This window comes from Struthio camelus, chromosome 19 (genome assembly GCF_040807025.1).
Source record: "Struthio camelus isolate bStrCam1 chromosome 19, bStrCam1.hap1, whole genome shotgun sequence".
Lineage (NCBI taxonomy): Eukaryota > Metazoa > Chordata > Aves > Struthioniformes > Struthionidae > Struthio > Struthio camelus.
In genome coordinates this window covers 8,330,066-8,351,624 of record NC_090960.1, presented here as the reverse complement: position 1 = coordinate 8,351,624, position 21,559 = coordinate 8,330,066, and the positions used below count along the sequence as shown (strand labels likewise).

Here is a 21,559-nt window from a genome sequence, read left to right as displayed (position 1 = left end):
CTTCAGCGTGCTAGAGCTCTGTCCGACCACAGCTGCTGAGTTAATGCTCAGACTGCCTGCAATCGAATACCCGTTGTACAAAATTATAGAGACATAGCAGGCAAAGCCAATGGATAGGCCATTCTGGGCAAGTTTCCCATTACTACCTACACAAATTGTATTTGTTGTCCTTCTGGGTGCTTACCCGGTTACTGTTGAAAGGAGGTTTGATGCCTGACTCTTAGCAACAGCGCTTGTCCAGTGACCTAGACTGCGTGAAACCTCCCCCCTCACACATTCACACTCCCCATTCAATAAAGAATTGTTTAAGACTCCGGACTAACTGTCAGGACACCCAAATTCTGCTCTTGCTTCTGCCACAGATTTCTCTATGACAGTGGGAAAATTGCAGACTCCTCTGTGCCTTAGTTTCTCACCTCTTTAATGGGAATACCACCTCCCTACCAGCTGAAGCATTGTGAAGATTATAATATTCACCAACCCACCTGAACGCTACTGGAAAGCACAGAAAAAAGAAATACATGATTATCTGCATGATTCAGGTAGCTCTGTCAAGCACATCGCAGCTCTGTGGGGACCACTGCCTTCAAAACTGGACACGCAAGGAAAGGCTCCAGAGAGCACAACCAACGCAGCTTTTAAACCTGGTTTAAATGCCACCTGACACAAGCTTGGCAACCACCATTTAGCTGTGGGTGGTCTCAAATCAAATGAAACAAGCAAAGCCTTCAGCACAGCAGTGCCCAAATTAATGGACAGAGCGACAGTCAACAACTGTCTCCTTCCTCCATCTGTAGCCACCGTATGAAAGTCAGCCCAGACCTCCCCCGGTCCGTGGACAAAAGAGCTCCCACAGCTCGGTAACGGGGGGCCTGCGGGGGCTCCGGTGTGGAAGCGGACATCGAGGCTCCCTGCCATTCATCACTAACAGGGCCTGCAGACTTACACTGCAAAGAGGCACAGCAGCGGTAGCAAGGATCTCTGCGAGATCTGGCCAGAGCAGCACTAATCAGCCATCTGAATCAGCACTGCATTTTGGTGTGAACAGAGTCCATTTTAATCCAGACAGTGACATTCAAATTTTATGCCCTCTCTAAAGCACAGTGTTAGATGCCAACAGCCACGATCAACCATTTCACATGGCTAACGCAAAGCTCGGTGCTTTCTTCCTTGCTCAGCTAGTGGCAGTTCAACAGCAGAGAGAGAGGAGCCTGCTCCCCAGGTAACAGCCCAGTTGTGAACTGCACCTTCCCGGGTCTGTCTCTTTGGTCCTCCTTGCAGCAGGCAAATCCCCAACCATAGTTACGTGCCCCACCAGGATGCTGGCAGGATGAGGCAGTGTTTATGCAGTGCTTTGAAGCTCACCTGTGCTATGCAATTATCAAGCTTTAATTACCATAATTTATCTAGTTGCAGTATTTCCCCAAGTTCAGAAAGCAGTCGGGGGGGAGGGGGTCCATATTTATTCTGGCTTCAACATAAAGTACAATGCTTTATGCCAGTGCAGAGCTGACTCCAGAGGATGTTAATCTCCTCCTGAGGCCAGCAATGCTCAGAAATCCAGGGAACTTCAGCACATCTTTCACCTCCTGCCCCCTATTTGTTTATCTGAAGACTTTGGGAACTAAAACTGTGACACAGCCTAGAAGGTGCACTGTAAGATATTTCAAGGGGTAAGGAGGTTCAACATCTACAGATCAAAGCACGTACAAGAAACGGATAAACTTGAGACCCGAAGCAGAGAGGCAGCAAAACAGGAGTCAGTAGCTAAGATCATGTTTGGCCCCTCCACTTCGTTTTCGAATTAAATCTATAGTTTAATACAGAGCTTCTTTCCCCACCCCCTCCAAGACCAAGACATCCCTAGCTAAAATTATCATTCCCTGCTTCATTTCCTGACATAATCTCTTTCCCCAGAACCTCAAAGCCCTTCATGCACCATCACATCAGGCAGGATGGAGGTTGGGGAAGGAAAGAGGGAAAGCCATTTTGAATTTAAATGCTAAGGGAGAGAAACTTACTTTGCGGCATTTGCCTTGGTGGGGGATCCAGAGATCGGCCTGCTTAAAGAGCATCTGGGCTAAATTCCTGCACCACTTCCACAGCAACTTCCACTGCTGCTGCCCTCCAGAAATGAGAGAGCAAAAGAGGGAGAGCGAGCCAGACTGTGCAGAGCCCAGCGCTGCAGAGAACGAGACAGAAGCAGCAGAGTGAAGCACCAGTCTGCTGATTAATTCAGCCTGTTTCCAGTCATGCTGCAGATCCAGCAAGGAGGCGGTGGATGGGGGAGGGATGAGGGATAGCAAGGAAAAAAAAAAAGGGAAAGAGAGAAGAAAGTTTGCACAGGATAGCACCAGCTGCCTGCAGGAATGGTCCATTCACAAGATGGAGCCAGCACAGCCAGAATCCGTGGGTTCCCTGCCTGTAGAGATGCATATGCACGCACAGCAACGGATGATGCTGACAGACAGGGTCTGTGGAAAAGCAGATGGCAAATTAGACAGGACAAAGTGCTATAAAATATACTACCAGAGAAGGAACACCTGAGCAGGCCCAGGAAAAAGGACTAGATAAAGATAAAGAGATCCAGGAATCCTAACCCCCTTACACAAATATAGGAGAGTTATCCAGATGACTCCACAGCTTTGGAGCTCCAAGCTCAATTTCAAAAAAAAAAAAAAAAAAAACTTATTTAAATGATTTGAGACGGCTACAGGTCCAGTCTGAAGCATTCCCTCCCTCTTCCCTTCTTGATGGAGAAAGCAGCAAAAGCCCCTCTCAGCATCAAATGTTCATACATCCTGAGCCACACAAGCTAAAACAAGGTGCATGCAGATTATTCATAGCCATGTGCCATATCTGGGGCTCACTGACACCTGGGCAGTGGCACAGAGAAGGTAAAGGATTAGCGCACACAGGGAACCTCTGAGCAGAGATGGAACGAAAGGACACGAAATGGAATAATGGGTATTCAGAAGTGAAGAAGGAATTTTTCTTCTCTCTCGTTCTCATCTTTTACGGGAACGCTTCCCTCTTGTTGTTAAAGGAAAGCACAGTGTCTTTATAAAAGTGGCTTTTATATAGCTCCTACTTCAGTGCTGTCCTGATTCTGTCTGGGTCCTCCCAGTTCTGCAAAGCAATCATTAAAACAATTGCTTTCATACCATATATAAAAGGATGAAGAACTGACCCAGACAAGAAACACGTCAATAGCTTGCCAAGGACCCAGCAGCCTGTATAAAAAGGAACAGACACACACTGCAAAGACTTCCAGAGCCAGCATTTAATGTAGCTTGGAGGACTATGTGAAGATCTCAGTACTCACCCACTGTCCCTGGCCAAGCTTTTCATTTCCTTTCCTTCCCTGAGATTCAGATGGCTAAACTGACACAGCCCATATGCTGCATTTAAAGCCAGAAATGCAGACATCAGAGGTCCCAATATTTACAATAACCCCAAAGTACGGTAGATCCAAGACAACCCCTGAAAGAACGAGTTCTCATCGCTGTGCTGGCACTGAGTTACACATTGGTATGTAGTTTCGCAGGTTACTTTAAAGCCAAAGTTAAAGGGAAACAGTGCCTTTAGCGTCACTTTAGGAGAGAGCTAGTGAGAGAGCAGAGGGAGAAAGAGGGATGAAGATATCCTTCATCTTTCTGTAGGGCATTTTATTTCCTAGACAACAATTTCAAACTGCAGAGAGGAACAAGGTGTCCTAAGGGTACAATTTTTCCTTCCCTCCTCTTTTCCTACTAAGAAACTAAAGTCACCTACCCATTTCAACACATATAAAAAAAAAAGGAAAAACAAAAAAAAAGGACCAATACCACCGAGATGGGGTTAGAATGTGCAAATCTTCACACAACATATGTGAATCAACCTCTTCTTATCTCAGTGCTTGCTGGACTGTTTCCTACGGCTCAGTGTAAATACCTTCTGGAAACTCAAATGACTGTGAATAGAAAAACGGAGTGATCACTGTGCAAGTCTAGGAACAACCCCTGCGCTTCATGTGGTGAAGGAGTCCCAACACAACTTTCTCCTGGCTCTGGAACTCCAGCTTTGGTAATGAACACAAATGGAAATGGACCAAATCACCTCTTCCTGTTTACCCCACCCTCTAGAGACCTTGCTCTAAAATGTTTTGGGTAGGGCAATCATTTGTGCTGTGTAACTTCCTTCTGATAACAGTTGGTATCATAAATTGCATCTGGCTGTGCATTTCTGCATTTGAAAGAGCAGAGCTAGAATCTTGAGGTCTGAAGATAAAACTGTGGGTTCGAGCGAAAGGCAGAGTACAAAGGCAAGGGAAGGGGCTGAGACCCATACAGAAATTGCAGCACAGAAGAGAGAAGCTTGTGGAAGAAGGATTAGTGTGTGAAAAGCCCTTGGAAGAAGAGCTGAAGTTTTAGAGAAGCTGCATGGCAAGGAATAAAAAACAGAGATACAGTTACTGGCAAGACAAGAAGAGGCAGAAGATTTAGCTACTTTTCAGTCCAAAGGCAGGACTGCAGCTCGTTAGACATGCTAGAACTAGATAGCTGAGGACCAACAACACTAGTGCTGCGCAGAGTACAGCACAGGCTCCCGCGAGTACATTTCCAGGCTCCGACCATGAGGCACAGTGCTCTATCCAGGCTGCACCAATTTCACTAGGATAATACAGCTCAGCTGCTACAGTAATTGTGGTATAGATTATGCCAATAATTTTTAATAGATGGAGTTGCTTCAAATACAGCCTATATCTAAAGTAACTCAAACTCAGGAGTCTCACGTTGCCCTGTGGCAATCAGTGAAGCTGTCTACCTTGGTATATGCTTTGCAGATCTTGGAGCAGAGATTCTGGTACCTTTCACAATATTAAGTTCATTTCAAAAATACACAGAAAATTAACAAGTCAGGAGAAGTGGGCAAAAGAGCAAGACAGTAGCACCTTTAATTTAACAAGGTTTTGGCACTGCTCCTAAGATACTCTCTGCCTGTCTCTGCAGTGTCTATAGTTTCTTGCAAAAATTGGAAGAAACCCTGCACTACACCTGACAAACTCTGATCCTCAGTTGTTTCTGACAACGGAACTGTATTAGCTGACTGGAGCCAGAGGACAAATCTCTCATCCTTCTGAGTGTCAGATGTCTGTGCTACGGTTGTGCTCAGAGCGCATCTTGTGTTCCAGAAGATCTAACTCTTCATCACATGCATATACTAGGGTAAAGAGATTGCTGTCAATTAGATTCCAGACTGGTATTTTCAGTGGGGGTTCATCTGATTTTTAGCATTTTAAAATAAACCTAGCACATCGGATTTATCATTGAAGTTACCACAGCAGATTAATTGGTTCCTTTATCAACATATAGGCATCCAGGTTCTTCACTTTGGAAAGGAAGACAGATTCCACTTTAAAGGCGATGAAACGTGGTTCTGCAGTGTTGAAAAAAAAAAAGAGGACCAAGCTCACTAACCAACATCAAACCACATACTGCTAACAAGTATGAAACCAGGATCTTTTCTCAGAATCCAAACAAAGTAAACGGTAAAATGCATCAATGTGCATCAGTGTTTTTTTTTTTTTTTTGCTATTGAAAAGAATGCAGTGACTTTTTGCTTTCATTTGAATTAAAACTTCACTAAGCCAGGAGAGGAGCCTAGGACTTCAGAAAACTATGATTCCCCATAATCCGCTGCAGCAATGCCTGTGCTGGAGCTCCCAGATCCCATTCAAAACACACCTCTGCACAGAATGGTAATTGCTTCATCTCTTAAAATGATCAATACCAGATTAGCCCAAGATGCTATTAACAACAGAATAAATAGATAATTATCTTCATTGGAATGTCACCTCCACAGTCATACAGCAATTGTACATAAAACGACAAAGTTCAAACATGTCCTCAGAGCATACCAGTGGTGAGAGTTTCAGGCATGAGTAAGCCCAAGCCTTCCTGGTCTCGCACGCTACGGAACAGCCATTCCAGCAAATAAGAACTCCAGCAGGCAAGTGCAACAGCTGACGTGAAACTTTGAGCAGCTCCTAAATCGCTTTCACTGCTGTATTAGTATTATAGAGCAGGTCTACATCTAGGTGGCTATCTAACAGGTACTTTGCACTAACGAACAAAACCACCTCTTGATGCTGGAAGCACTGTAAACAAAACAACAAGAAAAGGATGCAGGCAGAACAGAAAGACAGCAAACATGTAATCTAGCATACAAAGTTTAGCAGGGTGGTGAAGAGAGAGACAGGAAAAGAGGCAAAGCCATGAATGTTCTCCTACCAGAGCCACCTGAGAACTTGGCCTGTACAATCTTCTCCACTGGTCTCAAGCTACCTCTCTCATTTCTGACTGGGATCCAGAATAAGGCATGTACCAGTTCACTTTTTTGAGTGACAAATACATTTAATATTTAGGTGGCTACTGAATATAGCTAAAAAGTAAGTAGCCAGTTAGCGATCCTAAGCGATCAAAATCATTCTGGATTTTACTTTTGGGAAGCAGTAACATGTATCAGGTTAATAGTCTCCTGCGAACCACAGCAGATATGTTCTTTCTAGCTCCTATTGCAGCTATTAATGAAGATCTCTCGCTTTTCTCCTTTGAAGCTGAAAGCACAGCAGGGTAGCAAGAGACAGATTGCCCCTCCACACAATATACAGCCTTATCTTGCACTTTCTACAAATGATATCCTGCAGCATTCCCTGGAAAGGCATACAATTGCCCAAGAAATACATATGTTGATCATCAGAAAAACAGGACTCAGAGGATTTTATTATTTTATTTTATATTTTATTTTAAAAATCTTCTCATTAATTCAGCCTCTCAAGTAAAGACAAGCTAAGTGTCCAGGGGAGTGAAGCCCTACCTTTATCCTCAAAAGATATAGCATACAATGACAGAATATACTTCTATGTTGTTCCATGAGGGTGCCTCAATCCTAGCCTGCAAAGGACTCATTCTAGGGATGGGAGTTCTCTTTCTAGGAGCCATTCAGCCCCCCACCTCCACTGTGATTCCCTGTAAAAGGTGCTAACTGAAATGTGAGCGTTTACCCACAAGGAACTCAGTTCATTTAAACAGTTCTCAGGCGCAATAATTTTGAGACCCTGACAAGCCAAGCTGTGTGTAAATTCATCAAGTCAAAATTAATTTCCCAAACTCATTGCCTAGGTTAACTGACATCTCCTAAAACAAAACTAAGCAGCCATTAAAATACACAACCAACTCATGAGAATACAAAGAAATCACAACATTGTTTCCTGGTACTCCCCTACTCATCACTAGGTCTGTTAAGTGTTTTGAAGATCCCTAGTTCTCATCATATTGGATATTAATCGATGGGACAGAAAACATGAGAGGATTAGTACGGAACTAATCATCCTGCCATCTCTGGGCCATCCAGTGGTAGATCCCACCTACTGACACAAGCAAGTACATCCCTAGGAGCGTGAAGGTGACAGAACTCCCAACTTCGGCACTAACTGTGGATCACATTGTCACTAGTAATGCCACATGGTCAGTCTTGATTCAAAATAAGGAAAGACAAATACAGGACTCAAAATTTAAGTTGGGAATGACCCTTATCAGGAAACCTACCTGACACTTCTCCTTCAGGTCCATGGCTATACAGTTCTGTAAGCATGTCCAGCCAAAGGGGATTGCTCCTCAGGGGAGAAAGTCCCCTAGGTAGAGATGATCTTGGCTACACTTATCACATCACCATCTGTGGAAACAGAAGGGGAAGCAGTCAATTTCCCCGTATCACTCCCTTTAGGACAAGAAAGCTGTACAATTCACAAAATTCACGTGACAGGATTGGCCCTTAAAAGAAGGAGAACTGGGGAACAGAAAGTGGTTCTTATGGTGCAGCGACTAATCTCATTAATTTAACTTCCCCCAAACTGTCAGCAGTAGATGAATTAAGTTCCCTGCAGCTCAGAGTATTATTGCAGACACACTTTTGGGAAAGCCTCCAGAAAAAGCTGACAAGGCACTGACTGGGTTCCACCAGGTGCTGGAGCAGGCTGTCACCCACAGCTATTTGTCTCACTGTTCTTATCCACCAGGAGCTTTGTCCAGTTAACCTCTAATGGAGCCTACAGTCATGATTCTTCCATTTGCTGAAAAACACATCAAATCTTTGACAAGGCTATGCCGCTGGGCTGAGCTTGAATCTGACCACCATAAAGTAGGCCAGAAGGCATACTGAGCAACTCCAGATTACCAGGGGACTAGGACATTTTAGTTTAGCAAAACTGGCAGTCTAACAGAATTGAGGTAGAAAGCAGCTCTGGAGCTCACATCCTTCTTCTTCCATCTCAACTCCCCCTTAATCTGTTACGGCATAAATTTGCTCTCCTTCCACATATATAAAGCATCTTTACTGGCCAAAACAAAGGATTTGGGTGTCTTGCTTAAGAATATTCTCTTAAATAAAACACATGGAGATATTATGAGAGTATGTTATGAGTGGTCTTAGGAAAGAGTCTTTCTGTTGGTTAGTAACTCCTGCTTCCGTTTTTTAATAATCACACAGAAGCTCAGGGCTTGGACAAACGCTTCTTGTAAATCCCAACCAGTGAGGAAGCAGCTAGTTCTGCAAATCAGTCCAAACAATGCACACATTTCCTAGACAAAATAGGACTGGCCTTTGCATGCTCAGCTTTATTACCCTACTCTATACCATAGTCCCTTCTTCAGAGAAGAAGGATTTTGAAGATCCCATCATTGTGAGCATCATCTATAGCTCTACTCTCCACAAAAGCATGCTACATCTGTTCAAGGAAAATAAAAGGCATCCAGAGCCTACTGAGAAAGCCACTGCTGCCCCACACCAAAGTGTTACATGCAAATATTTCCTCTCAGGCAGGCAAGTACTGCACCTGCATCCTGGGAAGCGGCAAGTATTCAGTATTCAGACTGCTGGTTAGCAAAGAACTGCTCGCAATACAGTAACCACCACTTGCAAGTGCCATTTTCTGGCTGCCTTCCGGCTGGCCTATCAATAAAATAAGCCACAAGTCTGGACTCTGCCCTAGTTTTCGGTTCTGTGACCCCTGTCAATGTGCACACACCAAGGGAATGAAGCTATTTTCAGTTGCTTCATCTCCCTGCCTGGCCAACTAGCAAATGCAAAGAGAGGATCAAAGCTACTGGAGCAAAGCTGACAAAGAGGGCTGGGTGTACAAAGGAGGAACATGCACCTTTGTATGCTTTCACACAGCAGCTTGGAGCCTTTAACTTGAGGACCCCCTTCAACATAAGGGGAAGTAAGAAGGAGCTGATTTTTAAGGACAATATGGCCACTGACCAAAAATGAGCTAGAAAAAACTCTATAATTCTTCTTCTAAATTATTTGCAGATCTACCAAAGGATTTATGCACCTTGTTCTCACTTATATGCAAAAATTAAGTGCCTGAATTTTTCTCTGTATCTGGACTTTAAAGGCATAACTATCAGTGGCATGACTGGGTAACTGGGAAGCCAAAGTCACAAAAGCAGAAAAAGAAAAAACATCCTGAGCTGTTTGTGCTAATCCCAGGAAGACTGTATCATCAGCTGTGGTGGGTGGCTGTAGCTGGAGGGAAGGGGGTCATGCACGGAGACAGCTGGGCAGGAGGCTTCATTGCAATGCAGTGAGTGACATTCTGTTTTAGACACCAAGCTGAAATGTGATCTTGAACGTGAAACACACCACTCCTTAAAGTTCAAGGCATATCATTTGCATGTTTAGGAACACCACCCTGAAGTCCTTCAGTGCTATGAAGCAGTGTATACAACAAGGGTGTTAGACATACAAAAGACTGGTTGCAGAGAGGGAATATTCCCTGCCAAGAGAAATTCAAAAGCTGTTATAATGAACAAGGTAATAACAGCTTGTAAAAGTAACGAGTGGTACATCCAGCACTGCCTCATCATCATACATGCTTAGGGCTTCTCCAAAGTCTGAACCAACTGATCTGAAACCCATAAGCAGCTCAGTTTCTCTCATCTTCCCTATTTAAGGTGTGAACAATAGTTAGATTATAGACATTTCAAACAGAGAAAGCAAAGAAGCCACGTCTTTCCTGTGCCAATCTGGATATACAAAACAAGCAAAAAGTTTCATTTTTCAGAGTAGAATTACACTTTTAAAAGGATTTTTATTAAGAGCCAAAAATTCAAAACAAAGCTAGTCCTAGGTATGTTAGGATATCCTATTATTAGCACAACTGTAGCCAAAGGCAAAGACTGGCTACAATGAGAAACAATCTTTCCTAAATTTCTGCACTAGGTTTCTTACTGGAGCCATCTAAAATGTAATGTACCTACTTTCCCCCCATCCCCCAAATACAGGCTCTATCAGAGTAAAAAGCCTGCAAGAATATTTGCAAGAACTATGCCATGCCAATTAAAATCACCTATCTGCACTACAGACACCTTGTGCACAATCAGAAAACACAGCCTCACAGAACGAGGAGCTGAAGCAATTCATGAATTCTGTAGGCAACGGGCAATGCACAGATCTGCAGAGACCTGCAGAATCCTGCATTCATCTGCTCCACCCACTACAAGGCCCTTGGGTGCTCCCCTCCCCTCTATTTCAGGGATCCCTCTAATTCCCACTCTCGCACATGCATCTCCCCATCACCCCTACCCAACAGCAAGGCTATTTTAACTCCCTTCTGTCTGCCTGGGCAGTAAGTCACTCACGCTGTCAACACATTAAACTCTGCCAGACAGCAGGGCAGAAATTAAGTGGGATTGCTTTGGGGGAACATGCTAGTGGGCCTGCTGTGTTAAGCCACAGACAGAGATGCTTGAAGCTGTGGCTGTTCTAACCAGACACCATAGGCTCTGACTGCACCCAGTTTTCCTCAGTCTTCCCTCCATTCTCCTCAGGATGCTGTACATTGATGCCTAGAAGCCAATGAAATTTAGAACTGGCTGATATGGCGTTCAAATTTCAGCATATTCAGGCGATTAGAACCAGCATTCAGTAATCCAGATCTTTCCAAATTAAAAAAAATATTCCTATCACCCTTAACTCACTTCTGCTCAGGAGTGCTCTGAGGGAAGAGCACTTCTCGTAGCCTGATGTGATTATCAAGTGTTTGAAGCATCCTTCTGAATATCAGAAGCAGAGCTTTGCAAGGGTCTATTCAAACATTCATATACCTAATCATCTTTAGAATAACACTGTCGTATGGAAACTACAGATAATAAATAAATGCTATGCTTTCAGATCTTTCATCCAAGGATTTCAAAGCACCACAACCCACTAAACCTCACAACATCAATATGAGATATCAGTGCTGAAATTCAGCAGGAAACTATATAGCATGGTACCTAATGTACAAAATTTATAACATGATTAGTAAAAAAGAAAGATTAGATAATTAAACAACCAATAGACACTTGGAAAGAAAACTGTGTTTCAGAAGCAGCACACACTCCAAGTCTTTGGGAAGAAAAAAAAATCAACTTAATGATAGTGTTTTCCATGAAGTGGTGCATCGCTGATACTTTCATGTTATTTACTGAAAATTCCCAACATGGATGAATCTATAAAAAATGATGGGGAGTCTGAACATCTCTTGCTGCCAAAAGTGAATTCCTCAAGAACAGAAGTCTGATCTGTCACCCAAAATAGAAACACAGGGGAGCAGATAATAACAGAAAAAGCAGCTGCCTTGCAAAGAACGGCTTAGATTAGAGCTGACTGTTTTGATATCAGCAGAACCATACGGTCCTGCTACTCACGAATAGCTGATGTCTGCCTGATAATTTGCAGCATAGGCACATTTGCAGACAGATGGGCTTCCAAAGGTGCATAAAGTGACACTGTCAATTGACTTGAGACCCACTGAGAGTACAAAGTAATTACAGCAAGAGAAATGGCACTTACACTTTTGTCTTCAGCATCTGCCTGTGAAGAACCTAACTTGTCAAATTTGGGGCAAGCTATACTTTCTCTGCCTCGATATTCTTGTGTTACAGGAGGAATATACATATCTGCTTCACAGAGACACTGTGAAGCAAATTCATTAGTATCTGTAAAATAAGTGAGACCCTCCGAATTAGGGTTGTGTATGTGCTAAGTATTATCAACTCACTGGTGGTCAAATGCCTCAGTTGTTCGTGGCTGTGAAGACTCCATAGTGTATTTCAGAGAGACTTCATTTCTCTTGCTAAAATGACAGGAATTAAGAGAGTGCTATCTTGAATCAGTAACAGAATTAAACTTCGGATGAATATAAAATTTGGCTTCCAATTGACAATTATGCCTTTCTAGGGTAATATTAGCTTTTATTCAAATCCTATATGCAGAGAGTTTTCCAGGAAAATTAAGCTCTGACTTCTTCCTTCTTTCTTCAGCGAAGGACTCACACATCAGACTGTTGTTCCAAAAGACAGTGGGGACTTAAAACAGAAACTGGGCAACAAGGAGGGAGGAAGGGGAGTAAGAAATAGCTTTGGTGCACCCATTTCTATCTCAGGTATGCAGCCCTCAGTAACAACATAGGTTTACTTGCAAGATTATGATTGGTAAAACAGGATGCAACACAATTAAAAGAACAGATGTAACACAATTAAAAGAACATATTTATTTTTGTTTTAATTTTGTTCTGGTGAATTAAGAAGTAACTTTACAGATATGATCAAAACAATGATCAGTCTACTTTAATCTATCTTACTGTCTCCACAGAGGCCAATACTGTTTCATATTACGGTATAATAAATCTGAAAGTTATTTGCTGTGCTCATTTTCATTTCTTGGAAGAAAAAAAAAAAAAAAAGAGAGCTTGTGGATTAAAGATAGCTTTTATCTTTTCTGCTTCAGGTACTTGTTTCCTTCTCACAGCCTCTGAGCCCGCCACAGCCACATGTATTCAGCCTGGTTTGAAGGGAAAAATGCAACAAAAGGCCCAAATCTGAATGTCATCAGGGCCCCTCCAGCTTCTGCAGCGGTGGTGAGACATCATCTGCTTTGTGGGATGATGCCTTAAATGAGAACTAAAACATTTTACAGCAGATGTTTGGAAGAATTCACTGCAGAAGTGACAGATGTCATTCATCGTCATGACTTAGTAACTATGGTAACCAGGATTGTATAACTATGTCTATTAACAAAAGTACCGATACACCAGAAAAACTCAAAAAGGTAACAGCCCAAAATAAAATTGTTAAAAGCCCAAATTGCATGTATAGGATCTCCTGGAAAATCAGGAAATTTTTGCTGACCTACAGAGGCCCACAGATAAAAGTGCAGCTTTTTCCTCCTAATTCCAGCTTATAAGTAAGGCTGTTATAAGCATAATTGTTTACAGTAGAGGTAGGCAGAAACACTCTTATAGCAGTGTTTGCCACCTGGAGATATTTAACAAATGCAGTGCTGATGGGCTGGTGCTCTCTAGGAGTTCCCCAGAAGAGGCACGGCACCTGAAGGCCATTAGTAAGATCAAGCTCCTACATACATTCAAAACAAAGCGCAACTGTTATGTAGGAAAGGCATTGACTAGTTCAGTAGATCGTGTATTTTGCCATTCTCACAACAAGTTTCGTTAAAGCTTTGTGATCAACAACTTCTGTACCCTATTTACTGTACACATGGTCCCATATATAATCACAGATAAATCCAACCAACCCAGAGCAAACTCTGCTCCTTGCAGGCCAGGTGGCAGGACTTTCCCTCTGGCCAACCCTACAAAAGGACCTGTCTTTTGGCCAGACCTTCTTGGCCCCAGCCCTGCTCCTGGCCAATCCCCTCCAAGTCACAGGGGTATATAAGCCCTCACAACCCACCCCCTGCTTCTGGGATGTCCTTTTGTTTACAGCAACTCGTTCTCAGGAGTGCTTGCTCTGGCTTCTCATGGTCAGAGTCTGGATAGGAATGTAACAGAGGTAAGGCTGTCCTCAAAGTTATAGAGACTTGATGTGTTTGAGATGTAACATATTGGAGGAAAAAGGGTTGTTTCCTTGGTTCTACTTGTAGTATTAATATATATATTTTTGTGACCTAGGCTAAAAGTACAAATATCTTAACCTTCTCATTAATTAAAAATGTTGATAATGTGTTTGTTAAAAAGCCACAGTTAAGAAACATGTATATGCAAAGGTTTTTGATGTGCTCAGGTAAAAGAGAACAAAGAAATATAAGCTACTACTGCACAGAGCACAGGATATCTTATATAAAACCAGTATAGCCTAAGTACTTATACGCTTCTATTAAGCAGATCTCTTTTGAAAGAAAAACAACTATGCTTGCCAGGTTATTCAAGCTTTGCTATGATACTTGAGCAAGCCCTTTAGTTTAACAGAGTGCAGTGGGCATCAAAGTGTAACACTTTGTTTACATAAAGAATTAAATTTTGGAAAAACCTAAAGTATTTCATAAATGTTATGCACTACACAATTGTATTTCACTGTGTATGAGCTGTATGTTCAAATATGAACTTATTCTACTACAGCAGTTGTAGTATAATAGCTTTTTTTGAAAAGCATGCTATAAAACTTTCCCTCAAAAAAAAAAGAAAATAGTATGTATTACTTGGCAGCTGCCTCAGGAAGATGGGTGAATGCATTAGGCTGGTATCTGCAGCTGTCTTGGTAACTGATAAGACTAATTTGGAAGAAACTTTTTTACAGTATGAGTGTCTTTTTGTGTGGATTGAGACTTAAATGCATAACCAGAACACCCTCTACACCTGTGGGCAGGTTCTCCCTCCTTTTTTGTCTACCTTTTGGGTAGACAGGATTGTCTAAGATAAATTCCTTGTACGGTATGTAATGGGACTTTTAACTGGGGTTTTTTTTAGGCCTTTCCTTATCAATAAATGGCTTGTATTAACCTGAAAGGAGGAAGCTTCTGAACAACTGACAAACAGTAATAACATAATCCAGGAACTACAGAGATCCCAACTTTTGGAGAGGAAAACAAGCGGAAGTCTGAGGCAAAGCAGAATGCCATAGACGCCTGCTGATCAAAAGCCTGCAAGGAGGTAGGAGCAAGAGTGAAGCAAAATGAAACAACCGGCTGTATTAACAGATGGCGGCATTATCCCAGGCTGCCATCTAAGCTTGTAAATGATCTAGGTAAGCAGGTTAAGGGCACTTTATTCAGAATTTTGAATTTTCCCTGAAACCTTCATGTACAGTATGAAGCGTGCCATGACAGCAATGAGCCAGTGAAAGCTAGTTCAGTGTGTTATGCAAACTCCTGTTAGGTCTACTTCAGTTTCCCTTGCTTGCTTTGGGTTTTTTGTGTGTGGCAGTGGGGGCACTTCTCTCACGGGGGGGTGACTTCCCATCCAACTTCCTCCTGGGAGGAGATACTGTGGTGTGCAGGAGCCTGGCTCGAATAAGCAGACTGGCCGGGGCCCCGGTAGCCCCCACAGCTGCCGAAACGCCCTGGCTGCGCGTCCCCCTGGCTAGGGGCAGCCGCACCCACGCGTGCCCCGGGTTGAGGGGAGCGTGGCGGCCTCCGCCCCCGCCGAGGGGCGGCAGGAGAGCCCGAGCCGGGTGCGCGGCGTCTCCCCGCCCCGAGCCGGGGGCGGCCGGAGGCGACGGCGCCGCGGGAGCCCGGGGGCGGCCTGGCCCGGCCCTGCCTCCGGCCTCCCCCGCCGTGGCGACCCGGGTGGGGGCGACACGCCAGGCCCCGCTGCGCGGCGGGTCGGTGCCCGGCCTCGCCCCGCCGCGCCGCGCCGCCCGGCCTGTACTCACCCGCCGCGCCGGGCCGTCTCGGCGGGGCAGCCGCTCGCCCGCCGGGCCTCCCCCCGCGCCGCCGGGGCCGCCATCTGGGTCACTGGCACCCTCCCCCCACCCCGCCAGGGCGCGAGGGACCCGAGGCGGCGCTTCGGGCCCCCCTCAACAAGCCGGCGCCTGGTTGGTGAGACCCCGCGCGGCCGCCCGTACGCGGTGCGGTGATTGGTTAGGCCGGGGTGGCGCGCGAAGCCGAGCATCCGCCCCGGCGGCAGGACGGGGCTGGCTCTGAGGAGGACCTGAGAGGGCGGCCCGCCCTGAGGGCCGGCCGCCCGGCCCCTGCGGCGGCCAGGAGGAACACTGCCGCCACGGCGGCGACTCTGTCCCTCCGTCTCTGCCCGGCTGCTGCGGAGGGGGAGCAGTGCTGGGGGGATGCAGTCCTCCAGGGATGGAGGATCTGTTTTTTTTTTTTTTTTTGGGGGGGGGGGGGGGATGCTGAGCGCCGCCTGGGGCCCCGGTGCTGTGACAGAGGCAGATCATGGCTGGGTGGTGCTGTGGGGGGTGAGGGAGGGGGGCTCCCTGACAGGGCCGTTGCAGGCTTCCCCCTCTGAAAAGCTACTTTTGTCGTAGAGCGGCGGGAGGCTCCTTTGGGAGGCCTCTAAGGAGTCGTGAGGTGAAGGCCCGAGCTGGATGCCAAAGGCACAGGAAGCCAGGCCACACAGTAGGAGCGAACATACTCAGCCAATGATTTGGAGAGACATCTACACTGCTGCAGAGTCTGGGGAGGAAATCGGAGGGGTGTGGTAGAGAGGGCTTGCTTTGCCTCTTTGTACGGAGGTTTGAGGTTTTTTGTGTGTGAATTACAGTAGACAGGCTGACTGGAGAGATGTGTCCCCCTCAGGCTTGATTCTCTTACTGTCCCCGTAGCTCTCTGCAGAGGCTGTGATGCCACAGGTTCCACATGAGGTTTTTCTCTGCAAAACTGATGTTTGTTAGTGTTAAGCTACTGATGACAACCTGACACGGTTATCTTTAATTTTACAGCAATAAAATACAGAACACAAGGAATTCAAATCTTGCATGGTTTTCCTTGTGGATGAGGTTTTGGACAAGAATGTAGCATTTTAGGAGTGTACTCTGTAGTCCTTGGAGACAGCCTACTTTCCATGTTTCAGCTGTATATGTATACAGATTGCAGCTCTACAAGCTTGATTTCAGCTCTTAAGTGTAATCTAAGTCTTGGAATGAAGAATGAAGGCCCCAAAATCTCTAATTTTCCTGAGCTTGTAGTTACCCAGAACAAATCCCTAGAGTCAGTTGTGGGGAGCAAATCTTATGCTTGAGTGATGCTGTAAATGCTCGAGGTGCCTTAGAATCTCAAATGGTTGAGGTTGGAAGGGACCTCTAGAGATCATCTAGTCCAACCCCCCTGCTCAACTAGGGTCATCTAGAGCACGTTGCCCAGGATCACATCCAGGCAAGTTCTGAATATCTCCAGCAAAGGAGACCCCGCAACCTGTTCCAGTGCTCAGTCACCCTCACAGTAAAGTTTTCCCCTCATATTCAGAGGGAACTTTCTGTGTTTCAGTTTATGCTTGTTGCCTCTTGTGCTGTTGCTGGGCATCACGGAGAAGAGTCTGGCCCCATCCTTGACACCCTCCCTTCAGATACTTGTACATGTTGAGATCACCTCTCAGTCTTCTCTTCCCCAGGCTAAACAGGCCCAGCTCTCTCAGCCTTTCTTCAGAGGAGAGACGCTCCAGTCCCCTCATCTTTGTAGCCCTCCGCTGGACTCTCTCCAGTAGTGCCATGTCTCTCTTGTGCTGGGGAGCCCAGAATTGGACCCAGGACTGCAGGTGTGGCCTTGTCAGGGCTGAGTAGAGGCGCAGGATCACCTCCTTTGACCTGCTGGCAACACTTCCTAATGCACCTCAGGATACCATTGGCTGCCTTGGCCACAAGCCCACACTGCTAGCTCATGGTTAACTTGTCCACCAGCACTCCCAGGTCCTTCTCGGCAGAGCTACTTTCCAGCAGGTCACCCCCCAGCCTGTACTGATACATGGGGTTATTCCTCCCTAGATGTAAGACCCTGCACTTGCCTTTGTTGAACTTCATTAGTTTCCTCTCTGCCCAGCTCTCCAGCCTGTCTGGGTCCCTCTGAATGGCAGCACAGTCTTCTGGTGTCATCCACTCCCTCTAGTTTAGTATCATCAGCAAACTTGCTGAGGGTGCACTCTGTGCCTTCATCCAGATTGTTGATGGATGCATTGAACAAGACTGGACCCAGGACTGACCCCTGTGGGACACCACCAGCTACAGGCCTCCAACTTGACTCTGTACCACTGACCACAACCCTCAGAACTCTGCCATCCAGCCAGTTCTCAAGCCACCTCACTATTCACTCATCCAAACCATGCTTCTTGAGTTTACCTATGAGGATGGGATGGGAGACAGTGTCAAAAGCCTTGCTGAAGTCCAGGGAGACAACATCCACTGCTCTCCCCTCATCTCCCCAGCCAGTCATTCCATCAGAGAAGGCTATCAGATTGGCCAAGCATGATTTCCCTTTGGTGAATCCATGCTGACTACTCCTGATCACCTTCTTGTCCTCCACATGCTTAGTGATGAGCTGTTCATCACCTTTCCAGGGATGGAGGTGAGGCTGACAGGCCTGTAGTTTCCTGGGTCTTCCTTTTTGAAGACGGGGGTGACATTAGCTTTCTTTTAGTCCTCAGGCACCTCTCCTGTTCTCCAGGACCTTTCCAAGATGATGGGGAGTGGCCTAGCAATAACATCCGCCAGCTCCCTCAGCACTTGTGGGTACATCCCATTGGAGCCCATGGATGTGTGGGTGTCAGGTTTGGACAAAAGATCTCTAACCTGATCCTCCTCAACCAAGGGAGAGTCTTCCTTTCTCCAGACTTTCTGCCTTATCTCCAGGGTCTGGAATTTGAGGGCTGGCCTTAGCAGTAAAGACCGAAGCAAAGAAGGCATTCGGCAACTCTGCCTTCTCTGCATCCTTCTTTACCAGGGCACTTGCCCCATTCAGCAGCAGACCCACGTTTTCCCTAGTATTCCTTTTGCTATGGATGTATTGGAAGAAGCCCTTCTTGTTGTCCTTGACATCCCTTGCCAGATTTCATTCCAAATGGGCCTTGGCCTTCCTCGTCGCATCCCTGCATACTCTGACAATATCCCTATATTCCTCCCAAGTGGCCTGTCCCCTTTTCCACATTCTGTATGCTTCCTCCTTCTGCTGGAGTTTTGCCAGGAGTTCTTTGCTCATCCATGCAGGTCCCCTGCCTGCTTTGCTGGATTTCTTACTCAGAGGGATGCACTGATCTTGAGCCTGGAGGAAGTGATTTGCTTGAATATTAACCAGCTCTCCTGGACCCCCCCACCCCTTCCTCCTAGGGCCCTTCCCCATGAGATTCCCCTAAGTAGGTCCCTCAAGAGGCCAAAGTTAGCTCTCCTGAAGTCCAGGGTTGCGATCCTACTTATTGCCCTAATCCTTCCTCGTAGGATCCTGAACTCCACCATCTCATGGTCACTGCAGCCAAGGCTGCCCCCAACCTTCATGTCTCCAACCAAACCTTCGTTATTTGCTAGTACAAGGTCTAGCATTGCACCTCTCCTTGTTGGCGTCTCCCCCACCTGGGTCAAGAAGTATCATCAGTGCTCTGCAGGAGCCTCCTGGACTGTTTGTGCCTAGCTGTGCTGTCTTCCCAGCAGATGTCAGGGTGGTTGAAGTCTCCCATGAGAACCAGGGCCTGTGATCGTGAGGCTTCTTCCAGCTGTCTGTAGAAGGCCTCATCAACTTCCTCTTCCTGATCAGGTGGCCTGTAGTAAACCCCCACCACTGTTTCACCCATGTCAGCCTGCCCTTTAATCTTTACCCATAAGCTCTCAATCTGCTCTTCATCTACCCCTAGGTAGAGCTCCATATGTTCTAGTTGCTCCCTCACATAAAGGGCAACTCCACCTTGCCTTCCTGGCCTGTCTTTCCTAAAAAGCACAGAGCCATCCATGACAGCATTCCAGTCATGTGAGCTATCCCACCATGTCTCTAACTGCGATGAGATCATGGCCCTGTGACCGCACACAGATCTCTAATTCTTCCTGCTTATTCCCCATGCTGCATGCATTGGTGTACAGGCATTTCAGAGAGCCAATTGAGCACGCAGGCTTCCCAGGAGAGGTGCAAGAGGATCCTCCATAGCCATGTCCTGTGTTATCTCCCCTGGCTGCATGCACCTGCTGGAGGCATCCTGACTTGAGCAGTGTTTTATTGACTCCCCTGTCTATACCTCTCCCCTTCCCCCATCTTGCCTAGTTTAAAGCCCTCCGTACCAGGCTGGCCAATCTGTTGGCAAAGACACATGTGCCCTGCTTGGTGAGGTGGATCCCATCTCTCTCCATCAGCTGTTGATCTTCAAACAGGGTCCCATGGTCATAGAAACCAAAACCTTGCTGCCAACACCAGCGGTGCAGCCAGTTGTTAACTTGGAAAACCCATCTACTCCTCCTCCCATCCTTCCCCCTCACAGGTAGGATTGAGGATAAAATGACCTGGGCTCCTGGATCCTTGACCGCCATTCCCAGAGTTCTGAAATACTGTTTGATGGTATCTAATTGGCCCTTGGTGTCATTAGTGCCCACATGGAAGAGCAGTAGAGGAAGCAAATAAAAAGGCAGGTCTAAGGAATTTTCTGATGTAATTTAGACACAGTGCTAGGAAAGGGAAGAGGATAGATAATCTTATACTATTAAAACTTCAGTAGCTCATGAGCTGTGTTTAGTGCTGCGTAAGCATCTCTTGTTCCCCTTTAGACTGTTCTACCCCACCCCCAATAAAACCTACTTAATTAGTAGCTACCTTCCAATAAAAGGTCAGAGTAAAGATGCATCTTGAACAGAGATCTGGAGTCTGGATTGTTTTGACTCTGAAACCTACTCCCTGTGGGTTTCAGACAAGCCACTGATAAAATCTGTTTTCATTCACAAGCATGCTGTGTACAGAATTTCTGCCAATGAGACTTGCAGTTTCAGGAGCTAATTGACTGGACTCTTAACTGACTTGTGTCTTTATTTTCTCCTTGGTAAAACCTGATCTAACTATTCACCTCAAAGTGATTTAGGGACCTAATACTTGTGGAGCACGTTGAGATTAAGTGAAAAACTTTATCAAACAATATTACAGGGATGCTGGGAAGAGCAGGAATTCCCTTGACTTAGACACTGTAGCTATAGATTCAGGAATAAGATGGGTGTCTAGAGAGCATGTCTCCCGTGAATTCTAGCACTAGATAACAGAAAATTCAACAGGAAAATGTTTTTAAACAGTTAAACCATAAATCATACTAGCTTAGCATATTTGAGAGCTTCTAGCACAAAGACCTGTACTGCAAGGAAATGCTCTGGTTTGTGACTTATGTTAAGCTATCATTTTCTTTTTTGATATTACAGTATTAAAAAGGTCTGAAGGTATGCAAGATAATGTTATTCCTGGCTGTTTTTACTTATCTAATATTACAGGATGGAGAGCTCAGATCAGTCAATTTTGCCTGCAAATTAAGATCACTTTCCACATTTGCCTCACAATAGTTATTAAAACTCGTGAGTACCTTTTTCCTTCAATGTTGTCCTTCTTGGAATTGTTTCACTGGGTAAAGGCCTTCTCTCTCATTTTAATAGGAAATGAGTATATAGAAATGAAAGATGCTGCAAACCCTGAAAATACTTAATTTCATTCTTACCATGTCTTTGGCGCAGGGTTATAGAGTCTCCTCTTGGGACAACAACATATGGGCAGAGATGTGGCTCAGTTTGCCGTAAGCTTCCGCCTCTGAATGGCTTGTAGTCCCTGACAGATCCAAGGGAAC

The 21,559-nt window shown here is 45.5% G+C and overlaps 2 protein-coding genes across 17 annotated transcripts in view; one reads left to right on the top strand and one right to left on the bottom strand.

The window, feature by feature from the left end:
* Positions 1 to 15,831, bottom strand: part of TMEM94 (transmembrane protein 94) — a 53,959-nt gene extending 38,128 nt beyond the window's left edge. For 6 of the 16 annotated variants that reach the window (XR_692946.2, XR_011135576.1, XR_011135577.1 and 3 more), the window contains exon 1: positions 2,022 to 2,235. Coding sequence is in view for 7 of the 16 variants with exons in the window: in XM_009666212.2 (XP_009664507.2) it covers positions 2,022 to 2,075 (54 nt within the window). In the remaining 9 variants the exon portion in view is untranslated. Of the gene's footprint in view, positions 1 to 2,021; positions 2,364 to 5,318; positions 5,419 to 7,589; positions 7,717 to 15,695 lie in introns of those variants that run through there. The other 10 variants (XM_068914087.1, XM_068914083.1, XR_011135580.1 and 7 more) reach the window with 8 other exon arrangements.
* The window catches only part of GRB2 (growth factor receptor bound protein 2), a 67,391-nt gene continuing 59,624 nt past the window's right edge, over positions 13,793 to 21,559 (top strand). The window contains exons 1-2 of the mRNA XM_068914094.1: positions 13,793 to 13,877; positions 14,792 to 14,974. The gene's annotated coding sequence lies outside the window, so the exon portion shown is untranslated. The remainder of the gene's footprint in view (positions 13,878 to 14,791; positions 14,975 to 21,559) is intronic.